General features: G+C 43.7%; 2 protein-coding genes across 2 annotated transcripts in view; one reads left to right on the forward strand and one right to left on the reverse strand.

Moving 5' to 3' along the window:
- actn3b (actinin alpha 3b) overlaps positions 1 to 7,771 on the forward strand; it is a 53,960-nt gene extending 46,189 nt beyond the window's left edge. The window contains exons 17-21 of the mRNA XM_083789023.1: positions 712 to 891; positions 1,581 to 1,727; positions 2,654 to 2,719; positions 4,280 to 4,438; positions 5,675 to 7,771. Of these exons, the coding sequence (XP_083645149.1) occupies positions 712 to 891; positions 1,581 to 1,727; positions 2,654 to 2,719; positions 4,280 to 4,438; positions 5,675 to 5,833 (711 nt within the window). The 3' untranslated portion in view covers positions 5,834 to 7,771. The remainder of the gene's footprint in view (positions 1 to 711; positions 892 to 1,580; positions 1,728 to 2,653; positions 2,720 to 4,279; positions 4,439 to 5,674) is intronic.
- Positions 7,772 to 7,783: 12 nt separating this feature from the next.
- The window catches only part of prkd4 (protein kinase D4), a 29,003-nt gene continuing 10,370 nt past the window's right edge, over positions 7,784 to 26,416 (reverse strand). Inside the window, exons 6-19 of the mRNA XM_083789024.1 lie at positions 25,341 to 25,521; positions 22,297 to 22,380; positions 21,246 to 21,396; positions 17,540 to 17,666; positions 17,290 to 17,367; positions 16,610 to 16,829; positions 16,164 to 16,192; positions 15,378 to 15,450; positions 14,613 to 14,719; positions 14,337 to 14,498; positions 13,415 to 13,513; positions 13,009 to 13,276; positions 9,627 to 9,712; positions 7,784 to 9,287 (exon numbers count right to left, since the gene is read on the reverse strand). Of these exons, the coding sequence (XP_083645150.1) occupies positions 9,126 to 9,287; positions 9,627 to 9,712; positions 13,009 to 13,276; positions 13,415 to 13,513; positions 14,337 to 14,498; positions 14,613 to 14,719; positions 15,378 to 15,450; positions 16,164 to 16,192; positions 16,610 to 16,829; positions 17,290 to 17,367; positions 17,540 to 17,666; positions 21,246 to 21,396; positions 22,297 to 22,380; positions 25,341 to 25,521 (1,827 nt within the window). The 3' untranslated portion in view covers positions 7,784 to 9,125. The remainder of the gene's footprint in view (positions 9,288 to 9,626; positions 9,713 to 13,008; positions 13,277 to 13,414; positions 13,514 to 14,336; positions 14,499 to 14,612; positions 14,720 to 15,377; positions 15,451 to 16,163; positions 16,193 to 16,609; positions 16,830 to 17,289; positions 17,368 to 17,539; positions 17,667 to 21,245; positions 21,397 to 22,296; positions 22,381 to 25,340; positions 25,522 to 26,416) is intronic.

The raw sequence follows: 26,416 nt of genomic DNA on the forward strand, positions 1-26,416 counted from the left end.
AAAAAAAAAGTATCTGCAGATTTTTTCTCGATCCAATGTTTTGATTTTTATGGAACACTTATGCCGTATCACAGAAGTACAATATCCCAAATCACAATCACCTTTTCCACCACTGATCACTCAGCTAATCGCTCAGATTCCATTCCAGTGTTGTTTTTTGGCAGCAAATTTTGATTTTCAATAGTTTTCATTTTAGTCACCTGGAATGTTTTAGTGTTAGTCTAGTTTTAGTTGACTAAATGTCATGCAATTATAGTCGACTAAATCTACAGTTGATTTTAGTCGACTAAAATGTATTTTTTCGGGCCTTGATGCCGTCGTATCACTGATTTTACACGCTGATTTTACACGCTCACAACGTGTCGCAGTGCGACTCGTTGTGAGCTTGTAGATCTGCTATTTTCAGCATGCAACCAAGTGTAAAATTACTTATACTGGATCTCTTGTCCACTAGTCCCTTCCTGACATTTTAGTCTAGTTTTTATTTGTTGACAAAATTGACAGTATATTTAGTCATAGTTTTAGTTATCATAGCTTAGTTTTCATTTAGTTTTCGTCAGTGAAAAAAGGTAGTCGACGAACATTTTTCGTCTTAATTTTAGTCGACGAAAACAACAATGTTCCATTCCCATCTTCTCACGGCCTCCTCCTGCTGTGCTTTCCTCTCTCTCTCTCTCTCTCTCTCTCTCTCTCTCTGTGTCCCGTCACCAGGAGATCGGCCACGTGTCCGTGGACATCGCCGGCTCCCTGGAGGAACAGATGAACAACCTGAAACAGTACGAGCAGAACATCATCAACTACAAGTGCAACATCGACAAGCTGGAGGGTGACCACCAGCTCAGCCAGGAGTCCCTCATCTTCGACAACAAGCACACCAACTACACCATGGAGGTACGCTACGCGCAGCGCTGCAAACATTAAACACATTGAGGCCCTGAGACCAGATTCTAGTACAAATGTCTTCTAAATCACGATAGTTTTCAGAAAAATGTATGTTTCTATTTCAGTTGTTCTCAAACTATTTCATGTCAAGGAGCCCCGGAATTTTATGTAATTGCCCGCCAACCCCCATCTGAAAATATGTTGTTTCAGGGACCTCCCCCCAGATTTGAGTTAAAAACGTTCTCTCTGAAGGAATAAATATTCAAAGATTTGCGCCACATTCTCATGATTTTTCAAAAATAGCTATGAGCTTGTCGATCTGCTATTTTTCAATAGCTAAAGTATAACATAATGCTTGAAACACCAAAAGGGGTTCCCGCCCAGAATGGGCACACAGAAACACATTGAGACCTGCTGAGACCAGATTCTACAAATGTCTTCGACAGTTTTCTGAAAAAACGTATGTTCAGTCGTATGTTCAAGCCCATTTTTAATACAATTGAAAACATTGAATATTCACAGTTTTCTTGTATATTATCACATGCTTATGAAGAATACTGATTACACAAGATCTACAAGCTCATAGCGCAAAACCGCTAAAAGCGTGTGCATAACACCGCCTGGCTTTATGACTATATTATGTGCCTGGCGTGTCTCACACTCCAACCCTCCTCTCCTCTCCTCTCCCTCCTCTCCAGCACATCCGCGTGGGCTGGGAGCAGCTGCTCACCACCATCGCCAGAACCATCAACGAGGTGGAGAACCAGATCCTGACCAGAGACGCCAAGGGCATCAGCCAGGAGCAGCTCAACGAGTTCAGAGCCTCCTTCAACCACTTCGACAGGGTGAGACTGACTGACCCACGTCCGATGGTCCATGCCGGGGTGATCTTTGGCCAGCGCATGGTTCCCAAAAGGTTTTTAGTTTCAAGGGGTCCATTCAGGACCACCTCAAGGACTCCAGGGGGTCCCTGGCTGGACTCCCCCACTTTGAGAACCACGGCAGGGTCTAGTGGACCACTGGTTTCTCAGCCAGTGGTCCATGGACCACAATTATGGACCACAAATTAGCATTTGACTGCTATAAGGGCTTGATATTATTAGTGGCTTGCGGTGTCACACACTGAAAATAGACTATATACAGTATGTACTACAGGCTCAAAAGGAGTTGCACTTCCACGTGAGCTTGGAGATCGTCTATCTTTTATTCCCTTTTTTAGTCTACTGATTCAGGTGTTTTTTTTTTTTCCCAGGCCCTCCTCCATGGCCCTGGTAATAAAGCTCGAAGCAGTGAGCATCATTAAAACGTTAATAATGAACAGTTAATGAGCAGTTATAATGAGCAGTTATTTAATTCAATTCAATTTTATTAAAGTGTCAAGTCTCAAGACACAGAGATCTCACCCAGAGCAAGCAATATTGCAACTAGTGGTAATGAAAAAACTCTCCCTTAGGAAGAAACGTCAAGCAGAACCCGACTCTAGTGTGGGCGGCCATCTGCCTCGACCGTGTCGGGGAGAGAAATAGAAATAAGGAGAGACAGGGAGGAGATACAGGCAAATACAAGTAGTAGAAAAGGCAATAATAATTAATGTAATAGTGTAAGGTAATATAATAATGGTATAACAATGTTGTCAGATAATATATAATGTATAAGAATGTTAAGATAAGATATATTGTAGTGGTGTAATATAATATGGTAAGTTTAATGATAACACTTGTTGATTGCTCATGTGATTTGTCTCATGGCTCTGTTCCCGTTCCCTCTGCAGAAGAGAAACGGCATGATGGACCCAGACGACTTCCGCGCGTGCCTCATCTCCATGGGCTACGATCTGGTGAGGACACTTTTTAACACCCAGTGGGCCAAATGTTAGACATGGATTCACGTTCTTCTCAGTCACCACAACTGATTTCACTCATTTGGATTCCATAGAAGTCAGCATGTCCGGAAAAGGCTATCTACAAGCTTACAACACGTCACTGTTTGTCATTTTAAGATTAAAGAGTATTTGAAGTGGTTCAATCGTCCAGAACATCCTAATGATCTCAGATATTCCATAAAAAAAAAAACAGTTAATCCCCTTTATCTGGCAACAGTTTTGTTTTTGTCAGGGCTGATATGGCCGACTTTAGCATCAATCTGCATTACTTTAACTGATTAGCTGTGTGGCTACCAAAACATCACCATTTTACAAATTGTGCTAATTGTTTATGAAACACAGAGCTTGTGAGTGAGTGGCATGATTGCAGCCACTTTAATACTTTTCAGTTGTGCTCCCTGCTGTTCGGTTTATGATTCATATGGAGCGATGTGAAATCCTTCACTCTGCTAAATTTGCCACTCGGGGTTGAAATCAATAAGCCATCTTGGGTTTGCAAATTGATTTATTCTTTAAATTTTATGCAGAGAGCACTTTGTTTTGATGTTCTTCACACTGGGTAGAGGTTGAGTTTTCAACACAACTCCAGTCAATTTTCATAATTTAAATATTTACCTAATTTATTAAATCTTTAGGCATTCTTCTTTTATTAATGTGACAACTGACAGAGGCCTTCCGAAAGATGGGCCCAGACCGAAATCGCATACTAATGTGCTATTTAGTATGCCAAATTACTTTTTGGCATGTCCGAAAGCTTAGTAGCTAGGTACTAAATAGTATGTGAGATGCATACTAAATACTAAAACAATAGTCTGAAAATGGCATACTATGCACAGTATGCAGTATGCTGGAATGCGTTGGTATGTGGTTTCAGACAACCAAAATCTACCATCACCATTTGTATTGCTTACTTACTGTATGCCTGGACATAAAATGAAAAGGACTTAACATCATTACTACTGTAATTTACATAACATCATTGTGTCATTATGAGTATATATTGCTTAAGTGGTCAGACAGACTTTATTGATCAGATCAGGGATGGGCAACTTTGACGACGGAGAGGGCCACTACATTTCCACACTCACTCTAGAGGGCCACATTGCATATTACTGTTGTAGCAAAAATGGCCAATCTACAAGCTAGTGTGACGTGTTTTGAACTTGTAGATCAGCAATTTTTTGCTAAATTTGAATTGAAATCCTTTCAATTCAATTCCAGTTATAGTTATGTTAACTTTATGAAGTAAATACAAATACATTGGACATAAAAAAAGACAATAGCATTTTAATACTACTCATTAAGCTACTAATTAAAGTAAATAAAGTTGGTCATGTTTGCATGTTTGGAATTGTAACAGCTGAAATCAATCAGTATTCTGATATTAACCTGCGGGCCGCATTAAGTGATGGTGGGGGCCACCAGTTGCCCATGTATGCAATGGATCACATCACTACTGTACTGCGACCTGAACTAACACATTGGTGTCTTGCGTTCCTTTTTACCTTTTTAAAGGGCGAGGTGGAGTTTGCTCGTATCATGACCCTGGTGGACTCCAACAACACGGGCGTGGTGACCTTCCAGGCGTTCATCGACTTCATGACCCGCGAGACGGCCGAGACAGACACGGCAGAACAGGTCATGGCCTCCTTCAAGATCCTGGCCTCCGACAAGGTGAGCTGACCACTGCGTGCGGTTATTCCGTAGGACCGTGGGATTCCTTCCCAGCTTGGTCATCGGTCGGCAGGACCATACCACGATGCAAATATATTGCATTCATTTCATATTCAACTAGATTTTAACTTAAGGATACCAAGTGAATGCAATTAATGTCCTCCTGGGTAGGATGGGAATTTAAACAACAACCACTGCTATTGGACTCCAGCAGCAGTGTTTAGGGTTTCGGTTGTTAAGTGATGTTATGTAATGGGCCGCGTCGCATCGCTCACTGTCGGTTCCATGTCACTTCAGTTCACATTCTCTTGCTGGGCAGTAGTAGTAGAGATGTATGAATTTAACTATGGTTCTAGATGAACAGCATGCATCGTCAGAGCATGTTTATTTTAATGATCATTGAGCAATACATGGATTGTGTCACGTCTTCGATCATTGGAACTAACATAGTATATAGTAGGACTGCACGATATTGACAACATTTTATATCTCAGTATTATGCCAAATATTGCGATATCGATACGATATACGATATTACCGTTAAAAAATGTCATATTCTATATTTTAAGTGTTGCAGCATTGAAAACTAAACATTATTCAAAAATATTGTGTTAGTGAGTTTGCTAACGCACTGGACCAGGCCTAACAACAATGCAATGGAGTGGTGGTTTATTTTCCAACGGCCACAGGCTAAAACAGAGGGGCGTTGCTGGCCTTAGAAGTGGACGATATATCCATATCGCGATACCGTTTTAAAAACGGGTTAGGGTTAGGCTATACTGATATTGTGCATGTTCATACCTCGATAACGATATATTGTGCAATCTGCAGCCTTAGTATATAGTTTACGTTTATTTTCAATAAAATTAAAGTGTTTTGATAATTATTTGGAGGCCCGTTTGCAGTATGCTCATGGCCCACCAGTGAGACCCGTCCCACAGGTTCAGAGAACCACCGGAGCCTAGAGTTGTTTGACTAAGGGCCGATTCATACTCCTATTTTACTGCTGTTTCGGCGCTGTAGTGCCGAAATGATTTCGGCTCGTCAGAAATTTTCAGTAGCACCGAAGAGCCGACTTTAGGACGGTACCCGCCCCCCCGAACCTCAAATGACGTCAAATTGTAGGCTCTACAGAGCCGAACCGACTTTTATTCGCCTCTAAAATAGGAGTATGAATCGGCCCTATAACGTGTGCTCTCTCTCTCTCTCTCTCCCTCTCCCTCTCCCTCCATGCAGTCCTACATCCTGGTGGAGGAGCTGCGCAGGGAGCTGCCCCCAGAGCAGGCAGAGTACTGCATCAGCCGCATGACCAGGTACATCGGAGCCGATGGCCCCGCCGGCGCCCTCGACTACATCTCCTTCTCCAGTGCCCTCTACGGCGAGAGCGACTTATAAACAAAAAGAACCCCTTCTCTTCTCCTCCTCCGCTTCCTCCTCCCTTGAATCCCAAACTGCCCCCCCTGCCGCCCCTCGCCCATCCTTCTTTCTCCTGTTTTGGGAGAGAGCGATTAAAAAAAACAACCCTTTCCTTTCCCTGTCTTTCTTTCCCTTGTTTGTCCTTAATATTATTTCTCTTTCAAATTGTATTGTTTGTACCCTTATATTTTACCCTCCCCCCCTTCCCCTCCTCTCCCACCGCCCTCCCAGAATTCACTGCCCAGAGAGGGCGTGTAGTGGAAGGCTTTGCTCAAAACGGTTTGAAACCGGCTGGCTCGTAAACCTTCATTTCTTTTCTGTTCACGAGAGCCCTTACAAAACCGGGTATCGGGTCTCGCACTGAATGTGTCGATGTATATGCAGCACACGTTTAACACGACGTGCCTTGCAGAGAGTGCATGAGAGGGGAGATAATAAATGTATGAATAAAAAAACGAGGGCGAAGTTCGATCGTAGAAAATGGTTTTCAGCAAAGCATCTCACTCTTCACTTCTTCTCAGATGACCTATTTTTTGTAGAAGGGTAATTAAAGAAAAGAAATGTTGAAAAAAAAAAGACAATAAGTTGGTTGTTTGGTTGGTTGGTTGGTTGGTTGTTCGGTTGTTCGGTTGTGTATTGCGTTGCATGCATGTTGTGTTTTTAAGTGTAGAAACACTTGTGTCTCTGTGAGTCAAAGAGTCGTCGACTCATCCTTAACACCTTTAAAAAAACAAAACAAAACAAAACAAAACAAAAAAGCCAGAAGCCTTAACCTCTTACGCATACTCTGAAAAGTCGTTACTCGTTAATGCCGCTTGAAAAACTCGGGCAGTATCATGTAATGAAAGCCGGTGGAAGTTTCTCCTGTCGGAAAAGACACAATTACTACAGCACTGTGAGCCATATATGTTTAACGATAGTCCTTAAACAATCGCATCCCTACAGCCACAACCCTCCGCTTTGAAACCAAAGAGATGAGCCTATTGGAGGGGGATGGGGTGGATAGGGGAGTGGAAGGGGAGGGGGCACGCATACTTTACTTTTTGTTGTTTTTTTGCCTGTGTATCACCTGCTGATAAAGAAACTGAATAGAAAATGTTAAGATGAAGGCAAACTCCCCCTACAGACTTGTGTACTGTAGCCGAGGAGAGTGAGCGAACCCTGTAAATGTAACACAAAAAAGAATGAAGAGGCCATGGCTGGGTCGGGGGTCGTAGAACGAAGAATGAACCAAAACAGGATGCGGCCAGAGAAAGTGAACCCACAGGCCTCTCTTCTCTCTCTCTCTCCTGCCTCTGGTTAAAACACTCCCTCTAGAGAAAAAGGAGCTGGCTATGTAATTATTTTGGTGCTCTGGAGGTGGGAGATGCGATGGAGGTTAGAGAGGTGCTGCTGAGGAGAGAGAAAGCTCAGGGCATTAGGAATGTTCCGGATAAAAACTTTAAAAAAAGAAGACTTGGCACTGCATGCGGGGGACCATTGCAGGGCCGATCGATGTCAGAAAGTTAAGCGTACGCATAAAGCCAAATTCATGCTTTGTTAATGCACGTGGTGTCACTCGCTGAGACGGTTATTTTCGGCGAGCGTGATGATGGCCGTATAATATGGCAAAGCAAAAGTCAGCCGTGAAGATTGGGTCCCATTAGCGACGGATGCTCTGTCTGTTTGCAGCCATTGTTAATTATGAGAGGCTCTTAACTTGCGTCCACCCCTCCCTGTGCATGACACGATTCATTTTTCTCTTCCTTCATCTGTGTCTATTCTTTCTTTTCCTTCCTCTTCCTCGAGTTCGGTCTGTCTTGTCTCATCAGTAACACAAAGCTCACTTTCACATACAGTCAAAAGTTTCAAAGAAAATAAATGAAAAAATAAAAAACACACCTTGGAATAAAAAAGGAAAATTATATTGCTACATGACAGTTGTTTGTGTTTTGTTTTTTTTTGTTTTTCGAGTGGATTACAAAAGAAATTTCATGAAAATCAATTTCAGAACATAAATGGGGACACGGCAGAGTTGTATTTGGTTAATTAATTTAACACGTTTTGGGCGGGAACCCCTTTTGGTGTTTTAAAGCATTATGTTATACTTTAGCTATTGAAAAATAGCAGATCTACAAGCTCATAGTGCGGCACCGGCTACGAGCTTGTAGGTCTGCTATTTTTGAATATAATTATATTCTTTCAGAGCGAACGTTTTTAACTCAAATCTTTGCTTCTGGGCGGGTCCCTTGAACAACATATTTTCAGATGGGTGTCGGCGGCCAAATACATATATTTTTGGGGGTCCTTGACATGAAAATGTTTGAGAACGAATGACATAGAAACATGGATTATTCAGAAAACTGTCAGGATTTAGAAGACATTTGTAGAATCGATCGCAGGTCTCAATGGGTTAAGTCTTGTCGTCACACCGGTTAACATCACACACACGCCATTATGAACTCATTGCATTTTTACCAACTGACAGTCAAATATACAGTAAATATGGTTAACATTACAGGTGACAAAAAAAGTAGTTTTAAATACTGTATTTGTGAATATCAGAGTTTAAAGCTGCACTATCTATGTACACTTTCCTCTTCTACTCCGGATTTGAACCCGGTTTCCTGTGCAAGTGCTTACATTTTTTACCATTAAGCTAATATTATTGTATTAACATACCCAATGTATACACAATGCTGTATAAATTGAACATTTGGTTACATTTATACACTCTCTGCGTTACCGAAATATAAGAGTCCATTTGGTGTCGCTGCATGCGGGGACCCCCTGAAAACCCCACAAGGACCCCTGGGTCCTTTGAGAACCCTCTGATCTATGCTGCCAGTACAAACCCCGCTGAGAACACGATTCAACCCAACACTAGCTTCCTGACAACACAACCCTGCTTCAACCTACGGCCTCCCTCCAGGCTATAAGGTCAAGGTCACATGTCGTGGTGGTGGTGGTCATTGCCAGGGGGGTAATATGTATAAAAACATTTGAAAAATATTTAAACAGTCTGTAACAAGCTAAATACTAGCAAGTTTTTAAACTTTGTTGTAATGTTGTGAACTTGCTTGTTGTGGTGGTTATTCAACTTATTTCATGTCACTCTGTGGTGTTTAAAATGTCAGTCACGTGACAACCATGATATAAGGGAGGTTATCACATGCTGATTACTATCATCTGATGAAGGCCGTTCACGGCTGAAACGTTGTGTCCTAATTTAATGGTGTTTTAACACAAATAAACACTGTTGGAGCAAAGCCTGTGTGTGCAGACTACTTCTTCACTGTACATTGCCAGGGGGGTCCCAGGAGAGGTGAGAGGGGAAGTCTAGGCCTTTCTCCTGGGCGTGGCGCCTCCAGCGCTCCTCGTCCCCCTGGTGGGTGAGGTACATGCTGCCCATGCGCTGCTCAAACTCCCTCAGGTCACACCACAGCTGGAAGTCCTGGAGGAGGTCAAGGCCAAGATATATGAATGGAAAGAGCAGGAAAAGTGGGAGAGACATGCAGGGTCAGGTGGATTGTTTTAACCCTATATTAAAACCATGGGTTATCTTCTTAGGAAATACATATTTTCTTTTTCTGTGGTCTATGTAATATTCTAATAGTTTGAGATAGTGGATTTCTGATTTGATCTGTATGCCGTATATTTCACTTTATGCACACTTTATAAAAATAATAATAATATACACACACACACACACACAATATTTTTTACATTCAACTATCTGAATCAACGTGAAAATGAAATCATTTTATTTTATTGTAAATGTTTTCAACCTGACCTGAAGCCAGGGGTGACCCAGAGCCCTGCCAACAGTGAACCTCCGTCGCACAGACACCTGCAGCAGGTTGCTGATCAGACTCACAGCTGTACATGGGAGAAGCAGAAGACATTTGATTCAGTTTAAACAATGATTACAATATAACTCCCTATGTCCCACATAAGAGGGGTTGTTAGGGTTTGAAAGGCATAAGCCAGTAGTTAAATTATTTGGCCTTAATAAAGCCCTCTCCGTCATTTAGCTGAGGACCACCTGGAACCCCCCTGGAACCCCCTCAACGACCACTGGTCCCCGGACGACTGGTTGTAAATGCTATTGTACCTGAAGTGGGTTGCAGAGGGCGCTGCAGCGCAACCTGGTGGTGGTCAGTGGGGTGGATTATTTTGTAGACCTTTTTTTAAATAAATAAATAAGACAAATACATCTATTAAAAAACAATAATGTATTTAACTCTGGGGAATAAAATAATAGATGTTGAAAAACGAGTTTGTTTTGAGTAATCTATGTATGTATGGGTGTCTGTTGCTTTAGGCATAGCCTCCATATAATACCCAGGCAGGCTTTACTTTAGGGCAGGCAGTACCAGGGCAGTACTAGGAACCTTTGTAACAGTTACTGCGTGTGCGTGACGGAGGAACCTGTTAATGGTTGCACCTCTGTTTACGTTTGAGCTGTAGAGCGCGTTGCAAACTAATTTAACAAACTATTGCCCGTTGGATACATTAATTCATGGGGAAAGGGAAGGCTCTTTCTCCAAAATAATAGGTAAGACATAAAGACATTACATTATAGTTTATTGCTGCTGCTTCTGCCGCCGTGCAGAAATGGGCTGTTAAAAGCATTATGTGCGTGTGTCCTGTCCTGTGTGCTTATGGCGGCATTGGTTCTCAAAGTGGGGTCTGGGCTCTATGGGTCTGGGCCGGGGACCCCCAGGGTGGTCCTTGAGGGCATTCCAGGGGGTCCTCAACTTAAAATATGGTCCCCAAACCGTTATGTAATTTAGCTTTAACAATTGTTCAACAAAAACTATATCACTTACACCACGATTTAAATAAACAAACAAATAAATACAAATACAAACAAACAGAACAGTGTACATCAGTGGTTTTCAACCGGTGGTTCGGACACCAGTGGTCCTTGAGGAGGTCTCAGGTGGTCCCCAAATGATGGAGAGTTGGTAACCAAATGGACCTTTTGTAGATCTTTAACTCTTATGAGCGTAAAATTAAATGAAATGAGAGTTACATTGTTGTTAAACATCTGCTTTACTAGTTAATTTACAAGAAGTCTACACACAATTAGAGAATGTAAAATCATTGTTATCTTGATCAACCTTTGCCTGTTATCCCTCCTTGGTATACCAACACCAATACAGCATGGAAATCTCATCGAATGGTGGTCCGTGGCTCAAATGCTGAATAAATAATGGGCCTTGACATGAACAAATTTAGTTGAAAACCACTGGACATGAATGCATCATCCTGGTGCAACTTAGAACCCCCCCAACCCACCAACCAGAAGAAAGACTGAAAGAAACCTAACCAGGACACATAAAGATAGATCTACTATTTTAGCTATTTTGAAACAATTTCTGACAGTTTCCTTCAGGTTAAAAGTGGCCTTTCTGGTTGTCACTAAGTTGAGGTGCATGGGAATCGGCCTTCTTTTAAAAGTTAATGTTCTGTGCGAGAAATAAGCAGCCAGGTCTATGAAAACAAGCCCAAAAGAAGTGACTATAGGCTACATGACCACTTTAAACCTATGTATGAGCTTGTAGATTGGCTATTTAAAAAACAAATGAAATATTTTGAATATATGTGACTCTTTTTGTTTCAGGAGAGGAGAAATCTTTTATTTTTATTTTATTTTAATCCAAAATGGGTAAATACCACAGGCAAACTCTTCACATACGTGTCTGACTCTGAAATAAATGTCAAATTAAATGTAATGTTAGAGTCCACATAAGTGGGCCTTTCAAGCCTGTTTTCTCAACTGGCTGTTTTCTGCAAGACATCTATAAGCCATATCTCCAAAAGATGGTGCGTCAAACTTAACAGCCAATATGTCAATTTGAAGCTATGATTCCCTTCTTTCACAAAAAAGAATTCAATGACTTACGTAGCTGCAATTTGCAACTCTAGATTATTTTACAATGGGTTGAATCTAGAGTTGCAACAAGCTCCATCCACTTCCTATTCATCATTTTTGTGAAAAACAAGCTCGGCAGATTGAAAGGGGATAATTCAAGCTTGGACTACAGCTGCAATGTTGGTGAGTTTAACGTCATTTAAGACAAGCAGATCACAAACCAAAAATGATGAATAGGAAGTGGATGGAGCTTGTTGCAACTCTAGATTCATCCCATTATAAAAAAAATCTAGAGTTGCAAATTGCGGCTATGACTTACGTAGCCTCAGTCAGAAACGGTATTATTTGAAACCTTTTTGCAGATGGGGGGGTCTTCGGATTAAATACACTGATTTTATTTGGGAGTCCTCCAAAAGAAATGGAAGCAAGCAAAAAATAACTACACTTTAAAAGCAAGCCCAGAAAAAAACCCTGCAACTAGTAACTACCAATATTTTCAAGTAACCTCACAGAAAAACAAGCCCAAAATTGGCTTAGGCCTATAACAAGCAGACATGGCAACAGTGCTCCCTACCTCCAGTGTTGATTTAGTTTTAATTTATTTAGTTTTCGTCACATTTTAGTCACCTGGAATGTTTTAGTGTTTTAGTAGACTGTAAATATAAGATTTTAGTCGACTAAATCTACAGTTGATTTAGTCGACTATTTTGGCGGGCCTTGATGCCGTCGCGATGACTGACTTTACACTTGCTGAAAATGGCCAATCTACAAGCTGTTGTCCAGCAGGTTGGGTTGTTTTACCAGGCTATGTCGGGGATACATGAAGGAGAAATGAACACTGCCTACCCCCCAGAGAGATGGTGGCCCAGGGCTAAATGAACACTGCCTACCCCCCCAGAGAGATGGTGGTCCAGGGCTAAATGAACACTGTCTATCCCCCCCATAGAGATGGTGGTCCAGGGCTAAATGAACACTGTCTACCCCCCCAGACTGAGAGATGGTGGCCCAGGGCTAAATGAACACTACCTACCCCCCAGAGAGATGGTGGTCCAGGGCTAAATGAACACTACCTACCCCCCATAGAGATGGTGGTCCAGGGCTAAATGAACACTGTCTACCCCCCAGTGAGATGGTGGTCCAGGGCTAAATGAACACCGTCTACCCCCCAGTGAGATGGTGGTCCAAGGCTAAATGAACACTGTCTACCCCCCAGTGAGATGGTGGTCCAGGGCTAAATGAACACTACCTACCCCCCAGTGAGATGGTGGCCCAGGGCTTAATGAACACTGCCTACCCCCCAGAGAGATGGTGGCCCAGGGCTGTCGGGGGTACATGAAGGAGGCGTTGGTGATCTGCTGCCCGATGTCCTCGTCCTCGTTGAATGGGAAGGTGCCGCTCAGGCTGACGTACGTGATGACGCCCGCCGACCACATGTCCAGCGAGCGGTTGTAGCCGTGGCTGCTGATGACCTCGGGCGCCAGGTAGGCCGGCGTGCCCACCACGGAGCGGCGGAAGGACTTCTCGCCGATGATGCGGGCGAAGCCGAAGTCGCAGAGCTTCACCTGAGAGGAGGACGAGGAGAAGGGGTAGCGTGGCATTAGTCCGACCATTACTAACACTATCCCAAACCCTAACCTCAGAGGAAGCCACGGGTGGTTTGTAACCCGCAGCACAAGTGATTTGTGCACACACACACTCACCTGAGGGAAGGGGTCCGGGGAGGCCAGCAGCACGTTCTCAGGTTTCAGGTCACAGTGGGCGATGTGTTTGATGTGCAAGTACCTCAGAGCTTCTAGGATCTAACACACACACACACACACACACACACACACACACACACACACACAGCCCTGACTGTTATAAAGCTTTGGTACAGTATATTTGTAATTGATCAAATCAGTTGTGTCAGCGTGTAGACTGTAGTAGAGGAACGCAGTACAAAATAATTGCGTTGTTTGAACCAATCTTAAGCTAAATTTGTTATACGTAGTAAATAACTGATCTACAAGCTGTGTTGCTTGTTGATCAGCTATTTTTATTTCTTTTTGAACATTTTCACCTATAATGCCCAAAAGGCAGACTATAGGCTTTAGCCTTTCTGTGATCGGTAATTTACCCTATCTTGAAAAAACGATCTTTTATACTATTTAATTGGTATAAAAGTCAATCAGATATATAGTATAATATCATTTTGCATCTTTGTGACAAGCCTAAACATTCTCCCCTTCCTCCCCACACCCTGGTCGTGGGTTTTGACATATGTGACTAGATTTGACTGAGTGACTCCAAAATTAGTTAATAGTACAGGCAGACTCTTCACATACTAGAGCATGTCTGAAATAAGTGTCAGAGCTGAAATCGACATGTAGATATGAAATAAATGCTTAAACATGTAGCTAGGTGTAATGTTCGAGACCACAGAAGTGAACCTTTCAAGCCTCTTTTCTCAACTCGCTGTTTGTCAATATGTCAATTTGAAGCTATGATTCCCTGCTTTCATATGACATGAAAAAACAAAAATTCTAAAGAAAATATATATAATAATTTTGGAAATATTCAAATTGTCCCCTTATGCACAAAATCGGTATCGGGCCCCAAAAAGAGCGTCCCTCCCTAATATACCTGCATGACCAGGAAGCGTGTGTTGCGCTCCGGCAGCCGTCCCTTCTCGCTGGACAGAATCATCTCCAGCATGTCTCCATGGAGCCTCTCCATCACCACAAACACATACTCTACAGTCTCAAACATCCCCTCCAGCAGGACCACTCCTAGATGGGAGAGATTCTGCACGCACGCACACACACACGCACACAAACATAAATGGATACATGAACACTGACGATTGTAATGGTAGAGTATATGAGGATATGATTAAGATTTAAGAGACTACTTATTCACTTCAGAAATGGCCACTTCGTTCCTCAGCTGTCTCTCCTGCTTGGTGGGGAAGCGGGTCTTGTCTATCACTTTGATGGCCACAGAGCGGCCAGTCTGCCTGTGAGTACCTGCAGGGGAAATCACAGAGGAAACGGAAGGGAAACGTCATTCTACATAGAGTACATGGTCTCTGTCTAAAAAAAGAGCATAGAGGCAAAAAAAAGCCCTACTTGATCACATTACAGTGTCACAAAACGCGTTTCGAGCTTGTCAAGCTGTTACGTTTTTGATTTTTGAATTTAAATTCTCACACGATTCAGTTCTAGTGCTGCACGATTCTTCACAAAATGAGATTGCATAGTTGTCTGAACTCTGAATCTAGATCTCGACCTTTTTTCGTTTAGTTGTGCAGCACTACCGGGCCGGCCAGCAACTCTACATCTGACACCAGAATAGATTAACAGTTTAACTCCCTCTCAACTGTGCCGTAATATCAGTATCCATTATGTTATGTATCAATTATGCCGTATTATTTGTATCCTGAAAAGTAACGGTTTGGGATATGAGGTTTCCACGCGAAACTTGAGACCATTGGAAGAGACGCTTGCGTTGGTAGCTCACTTTCTGCTGTGTCAGTTCAGGAGATGGAGATATTGTGAAGAAATACTAAATCTGACACAATGATTGCTAACGAGGGTTCTGAAGTTATGTGAGACAGTGAGAGATGTACTGAGTAGTAAAGGAGTGACTTTAGAGTAAGAATGATTATCCAAGCCTACACCCTACCTCCATACACCACTCCAAACTGTCCCGAACCAAGCACCTCGTCTGTGGAGATCTGATACACTGAGCTGACATCCTGAAATATTGAATTATTGTACACAGTAGCTATATTACACATTTAACCTTAATGAAAATGTCAAAACTTTTCTAAATGTTCCAAACAATTGAAATAAATAATTATCTTTCAAACTGATTAAAGCAGAGCATACAGGGCTTAAAGCAGCACTAGGTAACATTTATTTAATGAATGTAATGACATTTTGTCCCATCTGTATGGTAGAGTATGTTCATACAGAAATATCACTATAGTTGGTTGGTATTTTGTCTCCCTGCTCTTTTAATGAGACATTTAGGTCTCACCTGGACACGCTGAGATCTGACACAAATGTGATGATGGTCAAGATTCAATTTATCCCCTCTGCTCTATGAGCACAATGGTCCCCACAGTCAAATTAACTCATGCAGATGTTTAACAATAATTACAGGGTCCATTTGGTTTCATTTTACGCTCTCTCACAAGTTAACTTGTAAGAGACAAGTTATCTCCCATTATTTAGCTGAAGACAATTTACAATTTACAATTTCCACCTGGAAGTTTGGAACCCCTTCAAGGACCACTGGTTGAAAACCACTGATGTAGGCTATTAAGGCTCTGTGAGTGGCTACTGTACAGTACTTACTGAACAACAGGCAGTCAGGCTATTATAAAAGGCTCTGTGAGTGGCTACTGTACTTACAACGGGCAGTCAGGCTATTATAAAAGGCTCTGTGAGTGGCTACTGTACTTACAACAGGCAGTCCACTCTGCGCTGCATTATCTGTAACGACAACACAACATACATTCACAACATGTCCAACTGAATGAAGTTGATAAGATGTTGTGCAAACACAACATTATAAGACTGTCCAAATGTCCATTGTTTTAGCTCCACGCTGACTATTTGCAATTCAGTAACTTGGAAAAACAGCAGAACGTTGCGAAAGAAAGCAACTTATATCTAAGACATCATTCTGAACCAAGACCTGCGGATGAGCTTTTTGTCACCCAAATCCGCCCGTTATCCGACCACAATTCCAATTTATAACTCTGCAACTTTGCCGATTGCGAGATTTTTGTGCGTTTTAGAAGCTATAATAAGCTATAATTATGAATAATAATTGATAGTTGCCATTCATTTATTTCCTGCATTATTTCACCTAATCTAATCTGAGGGGCCTTAATATTGTCACCTCACCGTGGTTGTTCAGGTTCCCTGAAGACATGGGCATGAGAGCTTGACGGAGAGCGTTCTCCCAGCCCCGCGCGTCCGTGCCGGCGATGACGCAATGCACCGCTGCGGCTGTCACCACCTCGAAGGAGTGGGCGGCGGCGGTGGTGTCGCCAGGCAACAACGAGGGCGTGGCGGAGAGTTCAGAGGCCCCTCGAACCTGCAGCACCTCAGACAGAGGAATCTCCTGGTCGATGCAGACAAGTGAGTTGGAGGGAAACAGGACAGAGGAGAGAGAGGCAGAAGGAAACGAACGCCATGATTTTGGACATCTACTTTGACAAGTAGAGAGATGTAAAGCGAGATTGCAGATCAGCTATTCTATGTTCTGGAGTTACTGGTGCACATTCAACCCAAATGGGTTCAGCTGCACAATAAAGACATACTGAACTACAAAAAGGAGAAATGTATGCACACTGAACAGTTAATTTACTTATTCACATTTGTGTCACATATAGACCCCTATCAGGACAAACAACTCTCCATCATTTAGCTGGGGACCACCTGGAACCCCCTCAAGGACCACTGGTGGTCCACGGACCAATGGTTGAAAACGTATGGCCTGGCCTAGCCAAGCCATAACAAAATTGGGGCTCGTCTGAATAAGCAAACAAATTGTTCAGGCCTAAAAGGATCTGTGGCTGTACCTTGTAATACTTGGTGCAGTTCTCGTTCTGGTGCAGAGTGATGCTCTTCCAGTCCAAGATCCAGTAATGACGTTTCCTCTGTAGGCGACCATAAGGAAATAATAAATATACTTTTGTTGTGTGACCGTGTAAAACACAACTGGTTATTGCTCTCTTGCATTTTTCAAATATATTTTGTGTGTGTGTGCGTGTGTGTGTGCGTGCGTGCGTGCGTGCGTGCGTGCGTGCGTGCGTGCGTGTGTGTGCTCACCAGCGTGTCGGTGTTGGTGTAATGCAGCAGCCATCCCTCCCTCAGTGCCGGTCTGCTGGCTCTGCTCTTGACGTGACGCACCGACTGAACCAGCCTCATCAGAGGGATGTAGCTGCTGAAACAGGGCCTGGTATGGATGGATGGAGCACACAACTCTCAAAGCAGAGGTAAAAAAAAACCTATTAGTGTTCTCAAATTCTGTCCAAACCCGACCTTACCCGATGCTTTAGGGCCCGGGTCAGGCCTAAAATGAGCCCGTTAGGGCCAGGCTAGCCTCGATACCCAGGCTTTCATTTCGTCTGCGCGAAAGATGAAAGCCTGGAAAAAGCCGTGGGCTGAACCAGTCTAAAAGTGTGAGTCAACCCTTCTGCGTAGGCGTCGCTCTAAATGATGTGACGTAGCGCTGCACTAGGGGGGAGAGGAGGGGCCGGGGGTGACGGACAGATCGATGAGATCCAATCAGGGTGCGCGCTTTTCTGAGACGCGACCCTCCCATCTAGGCCAGAAATGTCTCTGCTTAGGTCAGGCTAGGGCCAGGCCTTAATGTTCAGAACTCTAGCTCACATCCAAAGTTCTCAATGTTTTGTCTCAGGAAGTTGTTGTTGTCCGACATGTTCAATTCAAGGACCGCCAAATTGATATGTATGTGGCCGCGGGCCCACCCCATCTGAAAATGTTATGTGACAGGGAGGGACCCCACCAGTAGAACAGATTTGTGTTAAAGTTAAATTATTTGGTAAAAAATAGCAGATGTACTATACAGGACTGCTCTTGTTGAAGGTGTGCTAGTGTCCAATCACTTGTAGCCCACACACACACACACACACACACACACACACACACACACACATTGAACAGCACTCCTGCTATACCCGGCAAGGGCCTCTAGGTGGAGCTGTGGACTGTTGGAAAGGTCTGCTGCTGTTGTACAACATTGGTTTTCAACCTTTTTCATATCAAGATTCAAGGCCCATTATTCTTTCAGCATTTCAGCCACGGACCACCATTTGATGACATTTAGCCTCTCAGACCCATCTGAGCCACGGACCACCATTTGATGACATTCAGCCTCTCAGACCCATCTGACCCATGGACCACCATTTGATGACATTCAGCCTCTCAGACCCATCTGACCCACGGACCACCATTTGATGACATTTAGCCTCTCAGACCCATCTGAGCCACGGACCACCATTTGATGACATTCAGCCTCTCAGACCCATCTGAGCCACGGACCACCATTTGATGACATTTAGCCTCTCAGACCCATCTGAGCCACGGACCACCATTCGATGACATTTAGCCTCTCAGACCCATCTGAGCCACGGACCACCATTTGATGACATTTAGCCTCTCAGACCCATCTGAGCCACGGACCACCATTTGATGACATTCAGCCTCTCAGACCCATCTGAGCCACGGACCACCATTTGATGACATTTAGCCTCTCAGACCCATCTGAGCCACGGACCACCATTTGATGACATTCAGCCTCTCAGACCCATCTGAGCCACGGACCACCATTTGATGACATTCAGCCTCTCAGACCCATCTGAGCCACGGACCACCATTTGATGACATTTAGCCTCTCAGACCCATCTGAGCCACGAACCACCATTTGATGACATTTAGCCTCTCAGACCCATCTGAGCCACGGACCACCATTTGATGACATTCAGCCTCTCAGACCCATCTGAGCCACGGACCACCATTTGATGACATTTAGCCTCTCAGACCCATCTGAGCCACGGACCACCATTTGATGACATTTAGCCTCTCAGACACATCTGAGCCACGGACCACCATTCGATGACATTTGATTTAGCCTCTCAGACCCATTTGAGCCACGGACCACCATTTGATGACATTTAGCCTCTCAGACCCATCTGAGCCACGGAACCACCATTTGATGACATTTAGCCTCTCAGACCCAAAACTTTGAATATAGGAGAGACAAAACAGACAAAACAGCGTGGCCAAATACATTTGGGGGTCGTTGACAAGAAGAAGTTTGAGAACCACCGGTTTAGACTCTGAAAGAGTTCAGATTGACACTCAATCTGACCACCAGTGGTCCTTGAGGCAGTTCCAGGGGCTCCCCAGCTAAATGATAGTTTGGAACCAAATGGACCCTTATGGGTCTGTAACTCTGAGTCTACAAATGGAACCAATTGGACCCGAAATGGAGTTAAATTAACATTGATTTTACAATATAAATGGGGGTCCCAGAGATAGAAATGCCATTTAAATGGGGGAAATTAAACGGGTTTGAGAATCACTGCTAGAGCCGTAAACATCTTCTCTTATGGGGGTCCCTGGCATATCTTTTCAAATGGGGGTAATTTAAAATGAGTGTTAATTTGGGAGTCTTTGAACAAACAAAAAGGTAGGAGTGCACACCAGTAGTGGGGAGGTGCTGGCCGCAGGAAATAACACTTTGACTAAGAAAGGAAAGAGGCCGCACAGCTCGTAGTCACAATGCTATAAACTTTATTATGCCAACGTTTCGGCAAGCAGGTTGCCTTCTTCAGGGTATGACACAAATGGGGTAAAACTAGTACTTATAATAAAGATTGGGACAAAGGTGCACTCATCAGGGAGTGTCCTCAATCTGGCCAAAAATTATAACTTTATATTTATACATCAATATGCAAAACGGCATCAAAATGCAATGGTCAATAGAAATACATAGAACTAGAAAAAGTGCCCTTCTGGGCACAGGTCTCCACCAGGATTCTTCCTCAGCCTAGTGGGAATATGCGTGCACAGTTTCATCGCAATGGGACGCTGCGTTGAGGAGTTGTTGCGATTTGTACAAAGCAGGCTACTCCTGAAAACTGTAGGAGCCAATCCTGGCCAATCAGGATGGAATATGAGAAATCAAACAAACCTGTCTTGATCACATGACTATGGAGATCATGTGTACCGATTTGCGTGAAATTTGGATAAAATCTGAAGGAGTAATAATAGAAAATGTGTTTTACATATGTCGGCCTCCTGGTGGCGCTATAAAGAGCAGATGTGAAAAATTCCAGACAAAGGTTTTTCCTTGGCCTCTAGGGAGTTGGCATACAAAGTTATCCACAGATCCGTGCAGTTAGAGGTAAAAACACTTTTCGGCCAGTTATAGCGCCACCTTGAGGCTGAGTTGAAATTGTTCATGTGGCATTTCGTCCTCGGCCTAGTGGGAATGTGGGTGCACAATTTCAGGGAAATCACGCGATGTGTTCATGATTTGCAGCATTTTGTTTGAAACTTAGCACTCCTGTGAACTTTGGAAGCCAATGTTAACCAATCAGGATGGAGTGTGAGAAATCTGAAAGACCCGTTTCGTTGAATGGCTCTAGAGAGACTGTGTACCAATTTGCGTGATGTTTGGACAAAATCTGTAGGTGTACTGTGCAAAAACTTGTTTTGCACAAAGCGGCCTCCTGGTGGTGCTATAACAGGCCGTTCTGGAAAGTTTGGGGCAGAGGTTCATCGTTGGCATCCAGGGAGTGTGTGTGCAAAATTTGGCATCGACCGGGTTAACAGTGGCCGAGATTAGCTGCTCACGGACACACGGACGGACGGACACACGGACGGACACACGGACGGACACACGGACGGACGGAGTGCAAAACATACTCTCGGCCTGGTGGAGACAAATATATAGAAATGCTTTGGGGGTCATGACATGAAAGATTTAGGGAACCCACTGTCTTACCCGATAGGCGTCTGCCGGGGGAAAGCTTCCACGGTGCCGTACAGCGGGTTCTCGTCGATGGCCATCACGTCGTGGTCATCCAGCGATGATGATGATGATGACTCATCGCTGTCCTCTGGCTCATCTCTGTAGCCGTGACTGGCTGTGGAATCTGAAACGTATGACATCATGACGACGTATCATGTACAGTACACAGGAAATATAACACTGTGACGGTGTGACAGTGGACGCCTTGTGTGATTGATGATCTGTGTCGCATTTAGATCTGTTCTCATTAACGTACGTCCTGTGAAAATCCAGTTCAGACTTTGACATGGCCTTCATCTGCCTTTGCAATGCATATTGCCCCAGGCAGTGATACTACTATCGCTACGCCAGGCTAGCTTCATGACACTTGCTTGATACTGTAATTTAGAGCCATTGCCATTAACACAGTGCTAGGGTAGTAATGTATAGCAGTTAGGGGTTAAGAGGTCTTGCTCATATGGCTTGACTACAAGAACTAAGTGAAGTTTCTAGGTTAGTTTCCATATGTGACTCATATAAGGTTAGGTTACCACATATAATACCACTACTATACTCATATATACCCCACACATCTAGTAGCTAGCAGGACCTAAAGGTTATAGAAAGATATGTCGCCACAGATCAAAATTCAGATGAGGTGAAAAGGTGAAAAGACAGAATCTATTGGACACTACACTCGGACATCTTGTCCTGTCCATGTCCTGCTAAAGTAAAGACTGTCACAGTCACAGATGACTTCTCACTAGGGATGTCCCGATCACGTTTCTTTTGCTCCCGATCCGATTCCGATCAATTGATTTTTTTCCCGATCCGATATTTATACTGTATATTTTTATAGAACACTTATGCCATATCACAATAGTACAATATATTGATACTACTACAATATCTTGATTATTACTATAATATTGATACTAGGGATGTCCCCCGGTCCGATCACGTTTTTTGCTCCCCATCCGACTTCCGATCATTTGAAAATGACGTGTCGATCGGCCCAGATTTCGGGACAAGGCCTGCTTCTCACCTTCCCCGTTGACACTTCTCTTCTCTCCCGGACAGTCTTTGGGGACGAGCGGCTCGCAGCGTCGGTGGCAGTTGAACCTGCAATCTGTGACAGCAGACAGATGTGAAGGTTGTTTATGTGTGCATGTAGAGGTGCAGTTGAACCTGCAGTCTGTGACAGCAGACGGATGGGAAGGTTCTTTATGTGTGCATGTAGAGGTGCAGTTGAACCTGCAGTCTGTGACAGCAGACGGATGGGAAGGTTCTTTATGTGTGCATGTAGAGGTGCAGTTGAACCTGCAGTCTGTGACAGCAGACGGATGGGAAGGTTCTTTATGTGTGCATGTAGAGGTGCAGTTGAACCTGCAGTCTGTGACAGCAGACGGATGGGAAGGTTCTTTATGTGTGCATGTAGAGGTGCAGTTGAACCTGCAGTCTGTGACAGCAGACGGATGGGAAGGTTGTTTATGTGTGCATGGTAGAGGTGACGCATCCAGGAAGATGGATGGTGCAATAAAAGCGCATTGAACACGGTTCTCATGATATCAGCTTTCTGTAAACAATAGAGGGTATGTGCATGCATAAAGTGAATGGCAAATCGAGTGGCAAAGTGAGTTTAATGTTTAACGTCGTTTAATGCAATCATATTGGACTTTTATGTTTGGATGTAAGCTGTCAATGCTAGAAAGTAATTTTTTGGCGTTCCCGCATAACTTCCTGGTTTGATGATGATGTCACACGCATACCCTCTATTCCACACAACGTCCTGAAGTTATTATGATCATCATCATCATCACTGTGGACCAGAGATTAAAATAGGGTGCATTTTGCATCCCAAAACGCAGTTTATACAGTAGTTAAGGGACGCAATAAAACAATGACCTCTGCATCCACAGGATGCACTACTGTACTACTGTACTGTTTTTTAAGAGTTATAGAGAGACGACTTCCTCCGCACACCCGGTCTAGATTTAGATTTTAGCAGTGAACCCTGTGTCTCTGATGTCATGGACACTTACTTCCTGGATTACATCAAGGAAGCTCTTAGAAGGAAGTGAAGTGGTCACGTGACTGGGCTGCGCCATGACACTTTCATGGACACTTTCATGGGAGCCAAACTCACACCGGTAGTGCAATGAATACATGGCAGTGAATGGAGCCGGCTGGACCAGCTCATAACAAACATTATACATGAACAATTGCGAGCTTTGTCATATAATTGGTTCAGGAATATGAAAGAAGACATAAGTGATATCACACGTTTTTTCCGAGTGGTTGTTTTTCGACTTAATAACTATTTATTTTTATTGAGGTATTTATAGAAGAGCACATAGTAAGTTTTCTGCCTGGGCTGCTCTCTGCTCTTTGAAAAAATAAATCACATTAAGTAGTATGCACATCAAAAAATAAGACAGCCTAAAATAACGTGTTATATATTATTTTATTTTCCAGAAGCGATCACTTTACAAAAGGTCTCAGTCATTCATAAATAATGTTTGTTCATGAGCTGGTCACTGAGCTCTCATTGGCTCCAGTGCATTCTGCCGAACTTCCGGGTGTAGTTTGGCTCCCGTGAAAGTGTCCATGAAAGTGTCATGGCGCAGCCCAGTCACGTGACCACTTCACTTCCTTCTAAGAGCTTCCTTGGATTACATGTTGTCTCAGTAAGACAGCCCTCCCCCTATTCACAAGGAGGAGCAGTGCACCAAAGCATTATGGGAATTGTAGTCCAGGAAGCAAGTGAGCCCAGTGTCCATGACATCAGAGACACTGGGCTCACTGCTACAATCTAAAATCACAAATTACACACATAAAGACCCCCAGGAAAATGTTCTAAATCTTCTAAACGTCATTAACATATATCTTTTTGCAAAAAGGGTGAAATGTCCCTTTAAGATGCGGCGTAGTTTAGTTAAGCTGATTTTATAAATGTATATATATGTGAGTGTACTTTCCAGAGACTATTTAGTGTCTGTATACCTTTGTTATCCCACAGGGAAATTCTATTTTATTGGGTAGTTCCTAAAATTATGATCGTGTGGAATTATTTTGGGTAGTTCTTATTCCGGTTGTGGTTATTCCTGCCTGATGACTACAAAGCAGTGACTACAACAGTTTTGTTTTTGGCAGCAAAATTTGATTTTAGTTTTAGTCATACAGTAGTCATTTGAATAGTTCTCATTTAGTTTTAGTCACATTTTAGTCCCCTGGAATGTTTTTAATGTCATGCGATTTTAGTCGACTAAATCTACAGTTGATTTAGTCGAACAAAATGTATTTTCACTTGCTGAAAATAGCCGAACTACAAGCTCACAGCGTGTCTCAGCGTGACCTGTGACGCGTTGTGGGCTTGTAGATCGTCTATTTTCAGCATGCAACTAATTGTAAAATGACTTTTACCGGATCTCTTGTCAACTAACATTCCCTTCCTAACATTTTAGTCTAGTTTTTATTTGTTGACGAAATTGTCAGTATATTTAGTCTTAGTTTTAGTCATCATAGCTTAGTTTTTATTTAGTTTCCATTTAGTTTCTGTCAGTGGAAAAAGGTAGTCGACGAACATTCTTCGTCTTAGTTTTAGCCGACGAAAACAACACTTGACTACAACATGACGTAAAATTTCCATCCGCTCCAGACCGGTTCACACAGCGATTTGGTAACACAGACCAGCTGCTTTCCTCCGAGGTGGAAAGCCTGCACGGTGACGCGAGGTTATATCTCACCAGAGCACTGCAGACCCTGTCTGAAGAGACCCTTGAGGTTATATCTCACCAGAGCACTGCAGACCCTGTCTGAAGAGACCCTTGAGGTTATATCTCACCAGAGCACTGCAGACCCTGTCTGAAGAGACCCTTGAGGTTATATCTCACCAGAGCACTGCAGACCCTGTCTGAAGAGACCCTTGAGGTTATATCTCACCAGAGCACTGCAGACCCTGTCTGAAGAGACCCTTGAGGTTATATCTCACCAGAGCACTGCAGACCCTGTCTGAAGAGACCCTTGAGGTTATATCTCACCAGAGCACTGCAGACCCTGTCTGAAGAGACCCTTGAGGTTATATCTCACCAGAGCACTGCAGACCCTGTCTGAAGAGACCCTTGAGCAGGCGGTGGCAGTACTGGCAGACGGTGGGTTTGGTGTAGCTGTGGATGTGGAAGGTGTGTGGGACACCGGAACCCCCCATGCCCAGCCACACGGGAGGCTCTGCCCAGGACGGGGGTCTGGATTTGGGCTTGGTTTTACTGATCTGTTGGGGTGAATAGGAGTGGGGGAGGGAGAGGATTTCCTTAATGTGCAACATTGTTTTCTCACTCAACTGTGAACAAATCAACATCCAGTATACGCCAGCATATCTGCACATTCTGCCAAGTTGTTCACCAGTTTGTCACTAAATGTTGTTCCAAGAGTTGTGATTCCTGGCAGCAGCATTTTCAGTGAAGGCACGCACTGTACTATGGATACATACGTGTTGGATATGGGCACATACGTGTTGGATATGGGCACATACGCGCGAAGAAGCGGAAAGAAAGCACCTAGCCCAGGCGTCTCTTCCTGTTTTTGAGTGGTGCAACCACTCCAAGGAACAGCAATGTCCCTATGTCCCGATGTTTAGAGTACCAATATTGGGTGCTGTTGCACCACTCGTTTCAGACTGGTCTGATCTTTTTCAGACAGCTGGTGGTGGATTGAAGTTCAAACCCACAAGAGACGCCTGGGCTATGTGTTTCTTGACGCGACAGTGTAGTTAACTTGTACCATATTTGATAGAGTCCCCCCATAGAGTAATAAAAGGATAGAGACCGAACTGGAGCGTGAGCCCCGCCCCCACACTATTAATTTCAATATTAGTTGCTCAGTGGCGTTTTGAAGCACCCGGAAGACTGCCGGAAGGACAATTATAACTCAATGGCTCGAGCGAGCGGAAGTTTAGCCTAGCCTAGCCCGGACCTCAAATTTGAGTTCCGGGGCTGACGCACATGACGTCATGAATGCCGTCCGTCCACTTCCATGAAAGTGCTGCAGTTCCTCTTTTCGCCAGTAGGTAGTGGCAGCTTCAATGTTGGATAGCCTTACTGGGGGCTTGATTCCTCCACTCCCTCTACCTCGGCTCCCAGTGGGGAGACCTGAGTTGATGTCAACCT

The sequence above is a fragment of the Protomyctophum parallelum genome (assembly GCF_964188405.1).
Source record: "Protomyctophum parallelum genome assembly, chromosome: 18".
Taxonomy (NCBI): Eukaryota; Metazoa; Chordata; class Actinopteri; order Myctophiformes; family Myctophidae; genus Protomyctophum; species Protomyctophum parallelum.